The following is a 20887-nucleotide window of genomic DNA, read 5'->3' on the forward strand; positions in this document are numbered from 1 at the left end:
GGAGGCAGAGAGAAGCTCTTATCTTCCCTGGTGTGTGTGAACCAACAGCTCCCCCTAGCGGAATCCCAGTCGACTCAGCTTCCGACGACTGGGATTCATAAACGTTGCTGCCTCTGACCTCGGAAGCCAAGCGAAGCCGTTGCAGCAGTGATAGCCATCAATCCCTCTCTACTGTTCCCATCAATTTGGCCGGCTCTCTTTCGAAGCCGTCCGGTTTGGCGGCCATCCTTGTCTCTTGTGGCAGGGAGTTCCACAGGCTCTGCGCTGCTGGAAGAAGTCCTGTCTTTCCCCCCGTCCTGGATCCTCATGGTCAGCTCTGGCGGTCTGAGAGAGGGAGGGGAAAAACCTTTCATTTCCCTGTGCCATGCATTGTTTTACAAACTTAAAAAAGTCCCAAACCAGGGGTCAGCAAACATTTTCAGCAGGGGGCCGGTCCACTGTCCCTCAGACCTTGTGGGGGGCCGGACTATATTGGGAGGGGGGAATGAACGAATTCCTATGCCCCACAAATAACCCAGAGATGCATTTTAAATCAAAGGACATATTCTACTCATGTAAAAACACGCTGATTCCCGGACTGTCTGCGAGCCGGATTGAGAAGGTGATTGGGCTGGATCCGGCCCCCGGGCCTTACTTTGCCTACCCCTGGTCCCAAACCCTGCAACCTTCCCTCATAATAGACCTCCATCTCTTGGTTTTATCACTCAGAACACCCTTTTTCCGAACGTTTTCCAACCCTACAATATCCGTTTTTAGCTAAGGCGACCAGAACACTCCCAATTCCAGCCACACCATCAATTTATCTAACGGTATTACGACGCCGGCAGCTTTTATTTTCAGTTCCTTCCCGAATGATCCCTTCTGAACTTTCTGATCACTGTACCCCAACCTTCTCCCCAAGTGGGGGGGATCCATTTTTGCTCATCAGTTGGGAAAATGGCATTTTTGGGGGGTGAGGACGGGAGGCTGGAGCCATGGCCTAGGGGTCCTTTCCCCCATAACTCTGTTTCTGTTTCCCTCCGTGCCCCACAAGGGACCTCCAGGCTCCCAGCCGCCCCCCCAGGGCTCACCACACCACCCCACTGCCGCGATGATGGGGCTGCAAAGTCAGGTGAGACCACAGAGCCATTCTGCTGCGACATTTCTGCATTCTCACTCTATAAAGATTCCACCATTGTAGGGGGCTGGACTGGATGACCTTTGGGGGTCCCCTTCCCACTCGACGATTCGACGTCGCTTGCAAATCCTATCCCCCCCTTTTTTGTAACACTGGGGGTTGACCCATGGAATAATAATAATAATAATAACCATTCATTATTTATACCCCGCCCATCTGGCTGAGTTTCCCCAGCCACTCTGGGCGGCTCCCAATCAAGTGTTAAAAACAATACAACGTTAAATATTTAAAACTTCCCTAAGTTTTAATCCTGTAAGTCACATGTCAGGTAGTTGTTTATCTCTTTGACATCTGATGGGAGGGCGTTCCACAGGGCGGGTGCCACCACCGAGAAGGCCCTCTGTCTGGTTCCCCGTAACCTCACTTCTCGCAATGAGGGAACTGCCAGAAGGCCCTCAGCGCTGGATGTCAGTGTCCGGGCTGAACGATGGGGGTGGAGACGCTCCTTCAGGGGTACTGGGCCGTTTAGGGCTTTCAAGGTCAGCGCCAACACTTTGAATTGTGCTCGGAAACGTCCTGGGAGCCAATGCAGATCTCTCAGGACCGGTGTTATGTGGTCTCGGCGGCTGCCCCCAGTCACCAGTCTAGCTGCTGCATTCTGGATTAGTTGCGGTTTCCGGGTCACCTTCAAAGGGAGCCCCACGTAGAGCGCATTGCAGTAGTCCAAGCGGGAGATAACTACAGCATGCAGCACTCTGGCGAGACAGTCTGTGGGCAGGGAGGAATTGCAGAATTGTCCAACCTCCTGCATCACAGGAATTTCCTCCTGAAAGATAGAGGCATCAGAGATGGTTTTAGGGTAGGGGCCTCTGAAATTTGAGAGCCCCCAGCCCGCCACTGGGGCTTGCAAATGTCTGCTTGCAATTTTTTAAAGTTTGGAGGGGCTGTGCTTCTGCCCCACACTCTTGCCAGGGACTGCTTGGCTCTCACTTGTGGGGTGCCTCAGGGTTCTGTCCTCTCCCCCCTGCTTTTCAACATCTACATGCAGCCGCTGGGAGAGATCATCAGGGGGTTGGGGCTGGGTGTCCATCCATATGCGGATGATACCCAGCTCTACCTCTCTTTCAAATCGGAACCAGTGAAGGCGGTGAAGGTCCTGTGTGAGTGTCTGGAGGCGGTTGGAGGATGGATGGCGGCTAACAGATTGAGGTTGAATCCTGACAAGACAGAAGGACTCTTTTGGGGGGACAGGAGGCGGGCAGGTGTGGGGGACTCCCTGGTCCTGAACAGGGTAACTGTGCCCCTGAAGGACCAGGTGCGCAGCCTGGGAGTCATTCTGGGTTCACAGCTGTCCATGGAGGCGCAGGTCAATTCTATGTCCAGGGCAGCTGTCTATCAGCTCCATCTGGTACGCAGGATGAGACCCTCCCTGCCCGCAGACCATCTCGCCAGAGTGGTGCATGCTCTAGTTATCTCTCGCTTGGACTACTGCAATGTGCTCTACGTGGGGCTGCCTTTGAAGGTGACCTGGAAACTACAACTAATCCAGAATGCGGCATCTAGACTGGGGACTGGGAGTGGCCACTGGGACCATATAACACCGGTCCTCAAAGACCTGAAAGATCAGTAGCCAAGCTGGGTTCTGCACAGTCACAAAAACAAAACCGCAAAATAAATAGCAGCCATATATAGACCTCAGCGTAGCACTCAAAGCGGAAGCGATGCACTCAAAACGGAGCATGTTCAGCTTCCGAAAAAAGGTTCGCAAACTGGAACTCTTACTTCCGGGTTTGCAATGTTCGGGTTCCAAGTTTTTCGAGAACTAAGCTGTTCGGAAACCAAGGGACCACTGTATAGAAGCAGGAGAGGGAGTGGCAGAGAGGAGCCTGGCTGGCCAAAAGTCACAACTGTCTCCCGCACTTGCTGTGACAAACTCCCCTCCTCTTATCTCCCAAGAACCAGGAGAGGCATGAAAAGGGCGGGGGAGAGGTTGGCTGCCCTCAGGCACAGTCTCCTATCGCTTGGCAAAACCCCTGGAGAGGAGGGGACTCAAGACTACTTCGGGGAGGTGGGAAGCTTCGATTTTGGCAACTTGATTCCCACGGAAGAATAGCTGCTTTGCCAGGCCAAGTCTGTGCAGATCGCGTTTTTTGCTAAGGGAGAGCTAACTCCAGTGTGATTTACGGCTGACTTGCTCTTTGACTCTCTCTGTGTTTCCCGCAGCCGTTCATGTCTCCACGCTTCCCGGCCGGACTGCGGCCTTCGCTGCGGATGCCAAGCCAGGTGAGACCACCCACCAAAGGGCACCCACCCAGTCCGTAGGGTTGTTGTTGTTTAGTTGTTTAGTCGTGTCCGCCTCTTCGTGACCCCCTGGACCAGAGCACGCTAGGCACTCCTGTCTTCCACTGCCTCCTGCAGTTTGGTCTGACTCATGCTGGTAGCTTCGAGAACACTGTCCCACCATCTCGTCCTCTGTCGTCCCCTTCTCCTTGCGCCCTCCATCTTTCCCAGCATCAGGGTCTTTCCCAGGGAGTCTTCTCTTCTCATGAGGTGGCCAAAGTCTTGGAGCCTCAGCTTCAGGATCTGTCCTTCCAGTGAGCACTCAGGGCTGATTTCCTTCAGAATGGAGAGGTTTGCTCTTCTTGCAGTCCATGGGACTCTCAAGAGTCTCCTCCAGCACCAGAATTCAAAAGCATCCATTCTTCGGCCATCTGCAACACCTTTCCTTCGGGTAGTGGCGGAAACGATCTCCCTGGCCAAAGGCGCTGTGGATTTCTTTTAACACGGCAACCCCGGGGTTGTCTTCAGCAGAGAGGCAGTGCGGTTTAGTGGTTAGAGTGCCGGCCTAGGATCCAGGAGAGACCAGGGTTCAAAACACACACACACCCAATTCGTCCAGCAAGCTGACTTGGAGACCAGTCATTGTCTCTCAGCTTAGCCTACCTCGCAAGACTGTTGTTGGAATTCAGTGAAGGGGGGCAGTTTCTTGGGGGAAAACAAAGTGAGATAGAAATGTATAGTACAGCATTAAATATTAAAATATTAAAAACTTCCCTGAACTTCTCTTTCAATGTGTCTACTCTTGAGTAGGACCAGCATTGGGAAACCACCACCCTCCTTTCCCAAAACAACACCCCAACAATTTGCCTGGTTGCTTCCCACCTCTGGACAAATGGAATATTTCATTTCCTAGACCTGACAGCTCCTCATTTTTTATTTTCACATTATCCCCGCTTGTCTTTCTGATATATCTTCTTCCATCTCCCCCGCCTGTTATTTTCTTTATGTATATATCATTTGCCCTGCATGTATGTTGAACATCTGGGTTTTGTTGTCCCATCCGGATTTTCGGATCTCACCCAGGCTAGCTTAATCTGTTTTCGTTTTAACTATTCAAAAGTTTTACTTTATCGCTGTTAATGTTTCCTGTTGAGAATTTTATTGTCTCTGTCTTTTTTTGGGGTAAACTGCTTTGGGGGTGTCATTCTTGTTTTAACAAGCGGGTGATATATAAGTTTTATGAAACGACATCAATAAAAATAGATCTCTGTAGCGTGTGCAGGTATCCCAATGTGGGGGATAGGTAAGGTGATTCTTAACCCACCCCAATCGATCTAATTTGTAAAATATATATACCACTTGTGTGTGTGTATTTGGGGAAACCCAATAACCTTAGGTGGCGCTTAGGTGGGTTAAACCACAGAGCCTAGGACTTGCCGATCAGAAGGTCGGTGGTTCAAATCCTCGCAACGGGGTGAGCTCCCGTTGTTCGGTCCCTGCTCCTGCCAACCCAGCAGTTCGAAAGCACGTCAAAGCGCAAGTAGATAAATAGGTACCACACTGGCGGGAAGGTAAACAGTGTTTCTGTGCGCTGCTCTGGTTCGCCAGAAGCGGCTTAGTCATGCTGGCCACACGACCCGGAAGCTGTACGCCGGCTCCCTTGGCCAGTAAAGTGAGATGAGCCCCGCAACCCCAGAGTCGGCCACGACTGGACCTAATGGTCAGGGGTCCCTTTACCTTTAACAACCTTAAAGAGGTTTACGAAAGGAAAAATGCAATGAAATTGTCAGATCAAAAGCAAAACAAAAACCAACAGCACACGGTTAAAAACAAGTATTTAAAACATTTTTTAAAAACCAGAAGATTGGAAAATGTTTATTGAATATGTGGGTGAAAACTCTGCACGTTTGAAAATGTTGGCCGCACTAAGATAAATTCAACAGTGTAAATAAGTTTTGATGGATGTAACCATGGATCACCGAATGGTTTACTTTGAGCAAAATATGCAGGGATTTGTGTAAAACGAACCATGGGAAGAGAAGGGAAGTTGTTGATATTTTAAGGTTGTTTAAATGAACGTCAATGTAAAACAGAAAAAATTAATAAAAAATATACATTAAAAAAAGCACATCACGCGGAAAGCTATATGGTTAGGCTCTTACTTGCTGTGATGGACAATTTCCCTGGACAATTTCTATTTTTCTATTTCCCTGGTCGATTTTTTGTGTGCAAAATTAATTAAAATGTGGAAAAAATTAAAAACATATAAAACGTTTTTTTTTAAAAAAAAGCCCAAACAAAACCAAGATTAATTAAGACCCATGCCGACCTTGTACGTGGCGTTGCCTAAACAAAGATGTGTGTAGCAGACGCCAAAAGAAAAACAGCAACGGCCTGGGATCAAGTGGCAGGGAGTTCCAAAGTTGAAGACAGGTTTATGTGCTCAGATTCATTGCTCTTGCGTTTCCTCCAATAGCCACCGGGGGGCGTGCCTGGACCCCAGCCTCCCATGTCCAGCGCGATGGACCCCGGGTCATGGGTGCAAGGTGAGTTGTGGGGTCGGGGGGCGACGAAGTTTGCCTGGCAAATGGGTGGGGGGCTGTGGAAGAAGCTGGTTTTTGTCCCCAAGTCAGGCTCAGCGCAGTTGGCCTCCCCCTGCCCCCAACTTCCTGGGGGGTGGCGGCATTCCAGGGGTTTGCACAAAAGATCCTCTGCAGAAGACGTTTTCTTTCTGTATGCCAAGCAAGATTTGGCGCCCTCACTTCAAAAACGGACCCAATATTTATTAAAGGTAAAGGGATCCCTGACCATTAGGTCCAGTCGTGACCGACTCTGGGGTTGCGGCTCTCATCTCACTTTATTGGCCGAGGAGATGTGGAAGCTGTTTGTAGAATTCGTACGGTCATACCTTGGGTTATGGGACGCGGGTGGCGCTGTGGGTTAAACCACAGAGCCTAGGACTTGCCGATCAGAAGGTCGGCGGTTCGAATCCCTGCGACGGGGTGAGCGCCCGTTGCTCAGTCCCTGCTCCTGCCAACCTAGCATTTCGAAAGCCCGTCAAAGTGCAAGTAGATAAGTAGGTACCGCTACGGTGGGAAGGTAAACGGCGTTTCCGTGCGCTGCTCTGGTTTGCCAGAAGCGGCTTAGTCCTGCTGGCCACATGACCTGGAAGCTGTACGCCGACTCCCTCGGCCAATAAAGCTAGATGAGCGTCGCAACCCCAGAGTCGGCCACAACTAGACCGGGGTCCCTTTACCTCGGGTTACAGACGCTTCGGGTTGCGCGATTTCGGGTTGTGCACCGCGCCAAACCCAGAAGTACTGGAACAGGTTACTTCCAGGTTTTGGCGCTTGCGCATGCACAGAAGCACTAAATCGCGCTTTGCACATGCACAGAAGTGCTGAATCGAAACCTGCGCATGCGCAGACGCGGCGCTGCGGGTTGCGGACTTGCTTCTCGCACGGATCACGTTCGCAACTCGAGCGTCCACTGTACTCTTAAAATGGAAAGGGGACAAACCATCACAGGAGGTGTTGGAATTTTGGGGGGTCGGATAGTTACAATGGAATGGTCTCAGGGGTGTGGGGTGAACTTTTTTATTCTTGTTTATCTATGATAATTACATTGTCAAAATAAAGTAATAATAATAATAGAAAACAAATACCAAAAAAACCAGACCCAAGCTTACGGATCTCATGAGGTTAGCAAGCAGGTTCTGTGTCGCTGCCTTAAGTGTCTTCTTGTTCCTTCTCTTCTCTCCTCCTCACTAGGGCACCCCCCCGTGGGTCCAATGCAGCGCATGAGCCCCCCACGTGGCCTGACAGGGATGGCCCCACAGGTGAGCAACCCCAAACTGACGCCCGGGGTCACCAAATGCCCAGAATTCGCATTGAGGTTCCTGGGTCTCTTTGAAGGTGTTGCTGACTGGTTGGGTGCTAGGAACCAGCTGGGTGATCTCCAAGGGAAGGCGGCTCAGAGCCCAGGGACTGGTAGTGGGACGACGACGAGTGGTTAGAGGGAGAAGACTGGGAGGAGGAGGTGTCAGAAGCTGGAGAGGCAACAGGGCTTAGTGAGCGGGGAGAGTCTGTGCCAGAGAGCAGTTCAGAACTGGAAGCTGAAGCAGCAGAGGAGGGTGGCCAAGGGAACAGAGATGAAGAGTCCCGGGTGTCTTCTTCTGCTGCAACCAGCTGCCCTCCCTTCTGGTTCTCCCAGAACCAGGAGCATAGCTGTCAACTTACAGATTTGAAAATAAGGGACCAGCAGCCTCAAAAATAAGGGATCAGCAGTCAAAATAAGGGATTTTGGCTTAGCTTATACAGAAATCCGCCACTCCTGGAGCCATGCTGCTTTGGCTGCCACTGACTGTGTTTTGCAGGGGGTTGGACTAGATGATCCTAAGGGTCTACAACTCCCACCAAAGAAGAGTGGCAGACAAAACTGATGAACGACGTCAAGATGGCAAAGCCTACAGGCAGAATTAGAAACCAGGAAGAGGACCTCTTTAATAAAGAATGGGGAAAGTTTATCATTTAGTTGAAAAGCTATTGTCAAGAGTTACATACATTGGTAGGATGGACAGAAAACTTGTAGTAAAAACTACGGGTGGACAAATGATTTATAAAAATAGAGTTATGAAAGGGATGCAGAGGGGGGAAATCACTACATTAAGATGCTGCACTGGTTGGAGGGGATGCTAAGCAGCACGTTGGGGCTGCCGTCCTGGTGCGAGGAGTTCCATCGGCCCTTCCCTGTCCGAGAGGGAGGGAGGGAGAGAGACTCTCGCCCATGCCGCCCGTGAGCCCTGCATGAGGCGGTTGCGGTGCCGCCGCGGCCGCTGAAGCGCCGCCATTCAGCGTCCATCCCCATCCCCTCCTCTTCCTCCTCCCTCAGGCCGCCTCCTCAGCCTCCGCTGCCGCCTCCGGCTTCCCCTGGCAGCGCGGCGGAAGTCTCGCAAGAGAGGGACTGCCTGCCCGCCGCCACCCGTCTCCTCACGACGCTCCCCTGAGGAGGAAAAGGGAGAGACGGAGATGCGGCAGCTCATGCACGCGCTCTCTCTGGCGGCGGAGGACCCCTAGCCGCTGCTTCCCTCCCGAGCCGGGCGAGCATGAAACCCGGGAAATTTAAGGGACATCATCAATAAGGGACAGCAGCGGGAAACGGCGCTGGGATAAGGGAGTTTCCCGCCAAATAAGGGATGGTTGACAGCTATGACCAGGAGAGGCATGAAAAGGGCGTAGGGGAGGTTGGCTTTCTGCAGGCATAGTCTCCGATTGCTTGAGGAAAGACCCAGGAGAGGAGGAGATTTAGGCCAGGGGTCAGCAAACTTTTCCAGCAGGGGGCTGGTCCACCGTCCCTCAGACCTTCTTGAGGGCCAGATTATATTTTGAGGGGGCAAACGAACAAATTCCTATGCCCCACAAGTAACCCAGAGATGCATTTTAAATCAAAGGACACATTCTAAAAGCACACTGATTCCTGGACCGTCCGCAGGCCGGATTTGGAAGGCGATTGGGCCGGATCCAGCCCCTGGGCCTTAGTTTGCCTACCCATGATTTAGGCAGTTGTCATGGACTGGTTAGATGCAGAAGAGGCAACCGGCTAGGGAACCCCCAGGGGAAGAAGGCTCAGAGCCCAGGGTGGAAGGGTGGAACAATGATGAGCGGTCAGAGGGAGAAGAGGGATCAGACTGGGAGAAGCAGTCAGAAGTGTTTCGTCCTCCTGCTGCAACCAGCCACCCTCCCTTCTGGTCTCCCAGAACCAGGAGAGGCGTGAAAAGGGTGGAGGAAAGGTTGGCCGCATGCCGGCGCAGTCTCAGATTGCTGCGTGCGACCTCAGAAAGTAGTGATATTTCGATAGATCTTCTTTCTTCCTTAAACACTCATTATGCCCCACCTTGGGCGCAAGATTTTAAGGGACACATGTGGTGCTGTGGGTTAAACCACAGAGCCTAGGACTTGCCAATCAGAAGGTCGGCGGTTCGAATCCCCGCGGATGGGGTGAGCGCACGTTGCTCGGTCCCTGCTCCTGCCAACCTAGCAGTTTGAAAGCACGTCAAAGTGCAAGTAGATAAATAGGTACCGCTCCGGCGGGAAGGTAAACGGCGTTTCCGTGCGCTGCTCTGGTTCACCAGAAGCGGCTTAGTCATGCTGGCCTCATGACCCGGAAGCTGTACGCCGGCTCCCTTGGCCAGTAAAGCGAGATGAGCGCTGCAACCCCAGAGTCGGCCACAACTGGACCTAATGGTCAGGGGTCCCTTTACCCTTTACCTTTATGTCCTCTTAGTTTTGCAGTCAATTTCAGCATAGTCCCATCAGTTTCGTAAGCCGCTCCTCCTCCGTCGGTAACCTTTCCGCTTCTGTGCGTAGAAAGTTCTGGCTGCTGTTGTCCCGTACATAAATAAACTCAGCTGTCCCAGAACCTCTGTCCAAATTATTCCTAGTAAAAAGGCTTCGGGTATTGGGGGGGTGGAGATTGCCAATATAAACACCCTTTTCCATTCATTATATATCATTTCCCGAAAGCCCTTCACCTTGTCATGGGAACACACCTCTTTTCTTACCCTCCAGAGTTACGGTGCTGTGATGAGACCCCCCCATGGATCCTTTGCAGGTCCTGGCATGCCGGCGATGAACACGTGAGGAACCTTCGGGTTGCTTTCCTTTTGGGGGAGGGGGTAGACAGCAGGAAACTGGAAGCTCCTGCAGCCAATCGGAAGCCCCGGCGGACGTTCGGGTTCCAAATAATGTTTGCAAACCGGAAACACTCACTTCCGGGTTTGCGGCGTTCGAGAACCAAAACGTCCCGAGTTCCAAGACTGTATAATAAATACCGTATTTTTTGCTCTATAAGACTCACTTTTTCCCTCCTAAAAAGTAAGGGGAAATGTGTGCGCGTCTTATGGAGCGAATGCAGGCTGCGAAGCTATCCCAGGAGCCAGAACAGCAAGAGGGATTGCTGCTTTCACTGCGCAGCGATCCCTCTTGCTGTTCTGGCTTCTGAGATTCAGAATATTTTTTTTCTTGTTTTCCTCCTCCAAAAACTAGGTGCGTCTTGTGGTCTGGTGCGTCTTATAGAGCGAAAAATACGGTAAATGTTCAGGCTGGCATTGCAACAGTCGCTCGAGGCTCAGGTGGCCTCAGTGGCCTGGAGTGCCTTCCATCGGCTTCGGCTGGTGGCCCAGCTACGCCCCTATCTGGACAGGGATAGCCTAATTACTGTCTATGCTCTGGTAACCTCAAGGTTAGATTACTGCAATGGGTTCTACGTAGGGCTGCCTCTGAAGACTGTTCAGAATCTTCAGCCGGTGCAGAATTCAGCGGCCGGCTCACTCACCAGGTGGCAAGACGGTTTGAGCACATTGCACTGACCCCGGTCCGACTGCACTGGCTACCAATTAGTTTCCGGGCCCAATTCAAAGTGCTGGTTCTGACCTGTTGTTGTTGTTTAGTCGTTTAGTCGTGTCCGACTCTTTGTGACCCCCTGGACCAGAGCACGCCAGGCCCTCCTGTCTTCCACTGCCTCCCGCAGTTTGGTCAGACTCATGCTGGTAGCTTCAAGAGCACTGTCCCACCATCTCGTCCTCTGTCGTCCCCTTCTCCTTGCACCCTCCATCTTTCCCAACATCAGGGTCTTTTCCAGGGAGTCTTCTCTTCTCCTGAGGTGGCCAAAGTCTTGGAGCCTCAGCTTCTGGATCTGTCCTTCCAGTGAGCACTCAGGGCTGATTTCCTTCAGAATGGAGAGGTTTGATCTTCTCGCAGTCCATGGGACTCTCAAGAGTCTCCTCCAGCACCAGAATTCAAAAGCATCCATTCTTCGGCGATCAGCCTTCTTTATGGTCCAGCTCTCACTTCCATACATCACTACTGGGAAAACCATAGCTTTAACTATACGGACCTTTGTCGGCAAGGTGATGTCTCTACTTTTTAAGATGCTGTCTAGGTTCTGACCTATAAAGCCTTAAATGTCTCAGGACCGCGATACCTCAAGGACTGCCCCTTTCCTTTCTAACCAGGCTTTTAGTTGGTCTGATTGACATCCTATACCCTTTTAAAATGTGGGGGTTTTTTGTGGGGAGGGGGCTGTTGGGTTGTTTTTATTTTTATTATATGGGACATGGGTGGCTCTGTGGGTTAAACCACAGAGCCTAGGACTTGCCGATCAGAAGGTCAGCGGTTTGAATCCCCGCAATGACAGGGTGAGCTCCCGTTGCTCGGTCCCTGCTCCTGCCAACCTAGCAGTTCGAAAGCACGTCAAAGTGCAAGTAGATAAATAGGTACCACTCCGGCGGGAAGGTAAACGGCGTTTCCGTGCGCTGCTCTGGTTCGCCAGAAGCGGCTTAGTCCTGCTGGCCACATGAGCCGGAAGCTGTACGCCGGCTCCCTCGGCCAATAAAGCGAGATGAGCGCCGCAATCCCAGAGTCGGCCACAACTGGACCTAATGGTCAGGGGTCCCTTTACCTTTACCTATTTTTATTATGTATTTTGTGGTTTTATATCCTGATTTTATTCTGTGAACTGCCCTGAGACCCCTGGGTATAGGGCAGTATAGAAATTCAATAAATCATCCAAGCAACCTATTATATTTGATCCGATCTATTCTATTCAAAGGCGTTTCCGTGTGCTGCTCTGGTTCGCCAGAAGCGGCTTAGTCATGCTGGTCACATGACCCGGAAGCTGTACGCCGGCTCCCTCGGCCAATAAAGCGAGATGAGCGCCGCAACCCCAGAGTCGGCCACGACTGGACCTAATGGTCAGCGGTCGCTTTACCTTTATTCTATTCAAAGCAGCTCACAGACGACAATAGAACATCGCAATGCAGCCTAAATGCAGCGTCAAATGCTCTGAACAAGCCCAGAAACAATCAAAAGTCCAAGGTGCTTCCGAAAAATGGCTAAAATGATCAGTAGAATATATCAATGTATATATTTTCTCTCTCTTCTTTTTTGCAGAGGTCCTGGAGTGCGGAGCCCCTGGCCAAATATGAATGCAAACTCGGTAACTTAAAAAAAAAATTTAAAAACCCACCCCTGCCATAAAATTCTGAACTGCAGGATTCGTCCACTCTACTTGAACCCCACTTCCTAAGACCTCACCAATGTGATTTCTCCTTACAGAGAAAGGCTTGTTTATATGTTAAACTGAGCCCTCGTGCGTGCTCTCTCCACGGACATGTATATGGGTGTTTGCACGAAAACTGTACCCTAGCCAGATGCACAAATATAGGGCAGGGGACACCTGGCTTGCTAGCAGTATATGGGGAAAGGATGTAAGGGGTCTTGGTGGACCACAAACTTAACATGAGCCCGAAGTGTGATGCAGCAGCAAAAAAAGGGAATGCTATTCTAGGCTGCATTCACAGAAGTCTAGTGTCTAGAATCAGGTCAGAAAACTTTTTCAGCAGGGGGGTGTCCCTCAGGCCTTGTGGGGGGGGCGGATTATATTTTGGGGAAAAAAAAAATAATGAATGAATTCCTATGCCCCACAAATAACCCAGAGATGCATTTTAAATAAAAGCACACATTCTAATCATGTAAAAACACCATTCAGGCCCCGCAAATAACCCAGAGATGCATTTTAAATCAAAGGACACGTTCTACTCATGTAAAAGCACGCTGATTCCCGGACCGTCCGCAGGGCAGATTTAGAAGGCGATTGGGCCAGATCCAGCCCCCGGGCCTTAGTTTCCCTATCCATGGTCTAGATCGGGGTTGGAAACTTAAGGCCCGGGGGTCTAGATCAAGGGAAGTCATAGTCCTCTATTCTGCCTTGGTCAGACCACATCTGGAATACTGTGTCCAGTTCTGGGCACCACAATTTAAGAAGGATGTTAACAAGCTGGAAGGTGTGCAGAGGAGGGCGACCAAAATGATCAAGGCTTTGGAAACCAAGCCTGATGAGGAACGGTTGAAGGAGCTGGATATGTTCAGCCTGGGGAAGAATAGACTGAGAGGAGATAGGAGAGCCATCTTCAAATATCCAAAGGGAGATGGAGCGATCTTATTTTCTGTTGCACCAGAGGGCAGGATTAGCGATGGTTTAGTGCCTGAACTCCTATTACAGTGGTACCTCGGGTTACATATGCTTCAGGTTACATACACTTCAGGTTACAGACTCCGCTAACCCAGAGATAGTACCTCAGGTTAAGAACTTTGCTTCAGGATGAGAACAGAAATCGCGTGGCGGCAGCAGGAGGCTCCATTAGCTAAAGTGGTTCTTCAGGTTAAGAACAGTTTCAGGTTAAGAATGGACTTCCAGAACGAATTAAGTACTGAACCTGAGGTACCACTGTACATCCCTCTCTGTCTGGTTTCTTTCAGATCCCGTATTCCTCCTCGTCTCCAGGCAGCTATGGGGTGAGTTTCCCGTGGGGTGGCGTGAGAATCTGGGGGCGCTGAGAGTTTCGGTGCAGCACGAGTCAGTGTGGGGACACCGACCGGTGGAGAGATCTCATGAAAACACTTCTGGGTTTCTATTTATCTTCTAGACCCAGCCGAACGCCACGGTCCTGTCTCTCTCTGCTTCCCCACAGGGCCCCCCTGGCGGCGGGGGGCCCCCTGGCACCCCCCTCCTGCCCAGCCCTGGAGGTGAGTGCTTTTTACACAGTCCAGAAGGAAAGGGATCGGTTCTCAGTTACAGTATTTTTCGGTCTATAAGACGCACCAGACCACAAGACGCACCTAGTTTTTGGAGGAGGAAAACAAGAAAAAAAATATTCTGAATCTCAGAAGCCAGAACAGCAAGAGGGATCGCTGCGCAGTGAAATCAGCAATCCCTCTTGCTGTTCTGGGTTCTGGGATAGCTGCGCAGCCTGCATTTGCTCCATAAGACGCACACACATTTCCCCTTACTTTTTAGGAGGGAAAAAGTGAGTCTTATAGAGCAAAAAAATACAGTAATTTACTTCTTGTCAGTACAGTCGTACCTCGGAAGTCGAACGGAATTCGTTCCGGAAGCCCGTTCGACTTCCAAAATGTTCAGAAACTGAGGCGCGGCTTCCGATAGGCTGCAGGAAACTCCTGCAGCCAATCAGAAGCCCTGTCGGATGTTCGGGATCCTTTTTTGGGGGGAGGGTGTGAAAAAATTCTTTATTGAAATTCATTAATGTTATTACAGATATATTCTTAAATGAGTTTAATTTAGAATGTTAACTTGACCTAATAATTCCACTTAGATATCAGCTAAGCTAAAATCATATAAGGTAAAGGTAAAGGAGCCCCTGACCATTAGGTCCAGTCGGGGCCGACTCTGGGGTTGCGAATCCCTGTGACGGGGTGAGCTCCCGTTGCTCGGTCCCTGCTCCTGCCAACCTAGCAGTTCGAAAGCACACCAGTGCAAGTAGATAAATAGGTACCGCTCCGGCGGGAAGGTAAACGGCGTTTCCGTGCGCTGCTCTGGTTCGCCAGTAGCGGCTTAGTCCTGCTGGCCACATGACCCGGAAGCTGTACGCTGGCTCCCTCGGCCAATAAAGCGAGATGAGCGCCGCAACTCCAGGGTCGGCCACGACTGGACCTAATGGTCAGGGGTCCCTTTACCTTTACCTTACCCTTTGAGACTTGCAGTCGAGTTTAAGAGACTTCCGCCCGAGCCCAACAGGGTCTCATCTCCCTCCCTTCTCTCCCCAGACTCCACCAACTCTAGCGAAAGCATGTACCTGATGAATCCCATTGGACCCCCCGGAAGTCGGCTGAGCGTAAGTACCTATCGAACAAAACTTCAGTATGGCTTGGGCCCAGGCTGTTCACATATGAACACCTACCTGGGAGCTGAAATCCCTTTGTCACGGTCCGGTCTACGGGCGATCAAAGTCCCGGCTGAGGACGTCGGGACTGGGGGCAAGATGGCGGGGTGGGAGCAGGAAAGAGAGTCCAGAAGCCAGGGGTCCGAGGGTCAAGGAGCAAGGAGTCACAAAGTCAGGGGTCCAAGGGTCAGGAAGCAAGGAGTCACGAAGTCAGGGGTCCAAGGGTCAAGAAGCAAGGAGTCACGAAGTCAGGGGTCCAAGGGTCAAGAAGCAAGGAGTCACAAAGTCAAGGGTCCGAGGGTCAAGGAGCAAGGAGTCACAAAGTCAAGGGTCCGAGGGTCAAGGAGCAAGGAGTCACAAAGTCAAGGGTCCGAGGGTCGAGGAGCAAGGAGTCACAAAGTTAAGGGTCCGAGGGTCAAGGAGCAAGGAGTCACAAAGTCAAGGGTCCGAGGGTCGAGGAGCAAGGAGTCACTTTAGCTAATGGGGCCTCCTGCTGCTGCCACGCAGCAGACGCTTCAGGTTACAGACTCCGCTAACCCAGAAACATTACCTGAGGTTAAGAACTTTGCTTCAGGATGAGAACAGAAATCGTGCTCCGGTGGCGCGGCAGCAGCAGGAGGCCCCATTAGCTAAAGTGGTGCTTCAGGTTAAGAACAGTTTCAGGTTAAGAATGGACCTCCGGAATGAATTAAGTACTTAACCTGAGGTACCACTGTAGTTGCTGTTCCTGTGTCCCTTCCAACACTTCAATTCTGTGATGCTATGAAAACCAAGGCGCAGATGAAAACCGACTTTTCATTCCTGGTTCTCAACGTGTTCCAATGTATTCCAACCATTGCTTTTGAGTATTCTTGATTGGACCAATTTACAGGAACATGTGGGGTCGAAACGGGAACCCCAAAGGTCATCCAGACCAACCCCGGAGTGGTTCGCAGCTACATTTTGGAAAGAAATGTTTAAGGGGGGAGACGCAAGCTTCCCCTCCCTTGCCACTAACTCTTTCTCCACCCCCACCCACCCAACTTCTCCCACCCCACACACCCTGTCCCTCTCCCTGCCTTCCCCCTCCCCATATTTAGTTCTCCATGGGGCTGAGCCCCGAAGGCGCAATGCCCGGAATAAACGCGATGGAGCCGCAACACATGAATGGATCCTTAGGTTGGTTTAAGAATCGCCTGTCCTGCTCGCAGATTCTTCATGGTGTAGCGTTTGTTCTAGTAATTCCGCTTACAAAAAAAAGAGGAAAAAAACCACCCCCAAAAAACCAACCAGTCCTCATTAGAGTCTCTTATTATAGCTGTTAAGCTTTGCCGATTCAACATAGTCCGTAGGTTCCTCCGTAAGTAGAAAATCCGAATAGTTTCCCATCTCTCCAGTTAAAATTCCATCCGGAGAGGCAGAGATGGAGGTGGGGGTCTTGCCTATGGGGCAGACCTTTGGCCACTGTGAGAATCGGGTGCTGATGGCCCGTTGGCCTTCTCCATCAAATCTCTTCTCACGGTTCCTAGGACCTTTGAGGTGTCACAAGTCATTTTGGACTCACAGCTGTCCATGGAGGCGCAGGTCGATTCTGTGTCCAGGGCAGCTGTCTCCCAGCTCCGTCTGGTACGCAGGATGAGACCCTCGCTGCTCACAGACTGCCTCACCAGAGTGGTCCATGCTCTGGTTATCTCCCGCTTGGACTACTGCCATGCACTCTACGCGGGGCTACCTTTGAAGGTGACCCAGAAACTATAACTAATCCAGAATGCAGCAGCCAGACTGGGGACTGGGAGCGGCCGCCGAGACCACATAAAAAGACCTACATTGGCTCCCAGGACGTTTCCGAGCACAATTCAAAGTGTTGGTGCTGACCTTGAAAGCCCTAAATGGCCTTGGCCCAGTATACCTGAAGGAGCGTCTCCACCCCAATCGTCCACCCTGGACACAGAGGTCCAGCTCCGAGGGCCTTCTGGCGGTTCCCTCCCTACAAGAAGCGAGGTTACAGGGAACCGGGCAGAGGGCCTTCTCGGTGGTGGCGCCCACCCTGTGGAACGCCCTCCCATCAGATGTGAAGGAAATAAACAACTACCTGTCTTTCAGAAGACATCTGAGGGCAGCCCTGTTTAGGGAAGTTTTTAATGTTTGATCGTGTTTTTAATCTGTTGAGAGCTGCCTAGAGTGGCTGGGGAAACCCAGCCAGATGGTTGGGGATATAAATAAATTATTATTATTATTATTATTAACCCCCAAGCCCCTTCCAACAGGGTCTGGAACAAGATCAAGTGTTTCATTCTAACCGCCTCTGTTTCCTCCGCAGGTCCTGGTGAAATGGAACCCATGTCGAAGGTGAGATTTTGCATGGTGTTGCCCTGAGGGAGGGGATGGCAGGAGGGCCAAGCGGTTAGGGTCTGTTTAATTGGAGGGGGGGCACTGTCAGGGAATTGTCTTGGGGTGGGCACTCCAAGGGCGATTCTGCTCTGCATGCAAAACATCGCCTAGGGCATCTCTTTATTTAAATCAGCCCTGGGGACCAGAAACTTGCTTTCTTTTTAAGGGCAGGGGCATAGCTCTTGGGCTTGCTGATCAGAAGGTCAGTGGTTCGAATCCCCGCGATGGAGTGGGCTCCCGTTGTTCGGTCCCTGCTCCTGCCAACCTAGCAGTTCGAAAGCACGCGAGTGCAAGTAGATAAATAGGTACCACTGTGGCGGGGAGGTAAACGGCGTTTCCGTGCGCTGCTCTGGTTCGCCAGAAGCGGCTTAGTCCTGCTGGCCACATGACCCGGAAGCTGTACGCCGGCTCCCTCGGCCAATAAAGCGAGATGAGCGCTGCAACCCCAGAGTCGGCCATGACCGGATCTACCGGTCAGGGGTCCCTTTACAATTTTACGATGAACGGAATTAACCCCCCTTTTCTCATTCCTGGTTCCCAAGGCTTCTCCCAGCAGCCTGACACCTTTGAACAATCCTCCTGGCACCCCGCGGAACGACGGCGAGATGGGCGCCGGATTCCTCAACCCGTTCCAGAGCGAGAGCACAAGATCCTGCGTGGAGCGGCGCCCGCGGCGGGGGCGAGGTTCCCGCGGGTCCCGGGGTCCGCGTGGGGGCCGGGGCGCCCCGTGGCCAGGCAGGACCGGCCCGGCCACTCCCAACGCCGACGATACCATCTCATACTGGAAACAGGGGCAGCTGTCCGAGTTGTGACCCCGGGGGGCAGCTGCCCCCCAATGTCTCTCGCTACGGACCGACGCCACTGGTCCCCAAACACTCCAGTGACATTTCCCTGCATCTGCCCGCTTTGATACGACCTGGACTTACCGCCGTGGAGACAAAACGGGGAGGTCCTTTAAAAGAAGAATAATTTAATAAACTCTTCCCCGTCCCGGCTGCCTATCCCAACTCGGAACTGCTGATCCAAACACATTTATACATCGACTTGTGTTGCCCCGATCTCTCAGACGCTCGCAAAATCTCCAATGGGGCAGGCTGGACTGCCTTGTTCGCCCCACCTCCCGGCTTTTTCGGACTTCACAGCCCCTCGAAGACACCAGGAGCACCCGGGGTACTTGGGGGGTGGCGCTGGGCCACCCCCCCCCAAAAAAAATGCTGCAGAGTGGGATTGTCTTTTGGGGAGACGGGTGGCATAGGGGCTGGGATTCTGTATTTGGGACTTGAGTTGGGGGCATGGTTTGTAAGTGGGGCGGAAGAGGGGCAGCGCTTGTGGGGGGGGCAGGCTTGAGGGAACCCTGTTTTTGCACCTCCCTCAAGTGTTTTCTCCCGGCACCCTCGAACTCGGACCGCCTCCCTGATGGAAGATGAGAGGGTTTCGTGCATATCGAAATATGGCCTGCTGTACAGAGGCGCAATTCGCATCCGTGGCCCTGCCCACTTTTGCCTCCAGCCCCCAGAGGGGGGGGAGTAGCCTCTGGTCAAGAAACCCACGCCAAACCCCAATTTAATATTGGTTCAGAGCAGGCATTGCATCTTTTAAATGTGTGTGGTTTTTGGTTTTGCAAGACGATTCGTTGTTGGTGTGGGGGAATCCCCACATTTCCCCCCTTTCCTCTCTTCTCACCCCCCCCCCAAAAAACCAGAATCTTGGATTATTTTTTTAAAGCTGGCGAAATTCCTGTAGCGGCCAGCAGGGCGGCGCTCTTTTGCAGGGTTTTTTATTTACCTCTCTGCATCCCAATTTATTAAAACACCCACCCACTTCCGTGATTGTCAACCTCGATTCCTCCACTCTGCAAAGATGTCATTGGACTACAAATCCCATCAGCGCCAGTTGGCTCAGTCAGTGGCCAGGAATGATGGGGGTTGTGGTCCAGCTGCATCTGGGATGCCCCCTTCCCCAAATTTTTTGAAGAATGCTGGACTAGAGGAGTGGTAGTTGTGGGCCTTTAAGAAAAGGGGGTGTGTCCACAGAAACGGTTGCTCCGCCCACATTTAGCCTTTGGCTCCGCCCCAGAACTGGCATGAGGTCACTCAGAGGCTGGAAAAATCATTCCTTTCCCCTCCTATATAAATTCCCAGTGGCATTATTACTATTTTTTAATGCACGTTCGCTGCCACTAAATTGCTCCTAAACTTTTGATAAAGATTTCATGGTCCATTCCAGATCAACGATTCTATATGCAAAATGGGGAAAACCTGCCAGATTACCCGCTATCCCCTTCCGTTTATATTTTTAAAACATTCTGGTTTTGCTACGGAACCTCATGCAATTTGTAAAAAAAATTGAATTCAGAACGGGGGGACAGGGATGAGAGAGCAAGATTCGCCCGGGCCGGTTGACATTACCTTATTATTAATTATTATTGCAAAAACGGGGGGGGGGGGAATCTTTGGGATGGGGTAGAAATTCCTTGCCTCGCCCCCCAAACCTGGGTGGTTTCTTTCGACGTTGTAAATAGAACTTATCGTTTTTTGGAAAGCCGCTGCAGTTTTTTTAAAAAGTCGCCGACAAGGAGGGAAAAAATAATAGAAAACCTTGCATCAATAAACGTTAACTTGGATTTTTTAAAGAAAAAACAATGGAGGGGAATTGTGTGTGTTCTTTTCGCAAAGCAAGAGTCTACAGAGTTGGTAAGGGAACACCAGCGGTCATCTAGTCCACCCCCCCAAAATCCAGGATTGATGTTTCATTTAGATACATTTTTGGGGGGTTCCCACCGCATTCCCGTCCCCCAAACAGCACCCCTCCAGATTCCCCACACCCAATTTCCCTGGGTGCTCACATGCAGACAGTGCCCGCAGTTCTGGTCCTAGCAGGTAAGAGAGGGCTACTCGCCCCTTTAAGTTTAGCTTTGTAGTAGCCTGGTAGTTCAACAGGTGCAGCTTTTTTCCCACCTGCCACAAACACACTGTGGCCTTAGCAATGGTTGCTACATGGGAAGAGAGACTACTTGCATATACCTGTATACTGTATTTTTCGCTCCATAAGATGCACTTTTTTCTCCTAAAAAGTTAGGGGAAATGTCTGTGCGTCTTACGGAGCGAATGCGTGGTCCCTGGAGCCGAATTGCCTAGGGGCAAAAAGCAGATTATGCTTTTTTTTTTTGAAAGAGGGAAGTGGGTGTTGAAACAAAGCCGCTGACTGGCAAGCAATCGGGAGGGAGATAAGGGACACGATAAAGGAGGCTGCCTGGGAGTGGGGAGGTAAAGACAGCGAACTTGCAAGGAGAGGAGACAGGAAGACTAAAGCAATGAGGAAGAAGAAGAAGAAGAGGAGTTTGGACTTGATATCCCGCCTTTCACTCCCCTTCAGGAGTCTCA

The 20887-nt window shown here is 51.3% G+C and overlaps 1 protein-coding gene across 1 annotated transcript in view; it reads left to right on the top strand.

Moving 5' to 3' along the window:
• Positions 1 to 20146, top strand: part of LOC310753423 (single-stranded DNA-binding protein 4-like) — a 38510-nt gene extending 18364 nt beyond the window's left edge. Inside the window, exons 6-17 of the mRNA XM_083594722.1 lie at positions 1034 to 1111; positions 3341 to 3400; positions 5874 to 5943; positions 7168 to 7235; positions 9964 to 10031; positions 12346 to 12391; positions 13714 to 13749; positions 13881 to 13980; positions 15019 to 15086; positions 16214 to 16292; positions 17434 to 17462; positions 18047 to 20146. Of these exons, the coding sequence (XP_083450848.1) occupies positions 1034 to 1111; positions 3341 to 3400; positions 5874 to 5943; positions 7168 to 7235; positions 9964 to 10031; positions 12346 to 12391; positions 13714 to 13749; positions 13881 to 13980; positions 15019 to 15086; positions 16214 to 16292; positions 17434 to 17462; positions 18047 to 18316 (972 nt within the window). The 3' untranslated portion in view covers positions 18317 to 20146. The remainder of the gene's footprint in view (positions 1 to 1033; positions 1112 to 3340; positions 3401 to 5873; positions 5944 to 7167; positions 7236 to 9963; positions 10032 to 12345; positions 12392 to 13713; positions 13750 to 13880; positions 13981 to 15018; positions 15087 to 16213; positions 16293 to 17433; positions 17463 to 18046) is intronic.
• Positions 20147 to 20887: the final 741 nt, after the last annotated feature.

The sequence above is a fragment of the Podarcis filfolensis genome (assembly GCF_964270895.1).
Source record: "Podarcis filfolensis genome assembly, chromosome: 18".
NCBI classification, from domain to species: Eukaryota; Metazoa; Chordata; class Lepidosauria; order Squamata; family Lacertidae; genus Podarcis; species Podarcis filfolensis.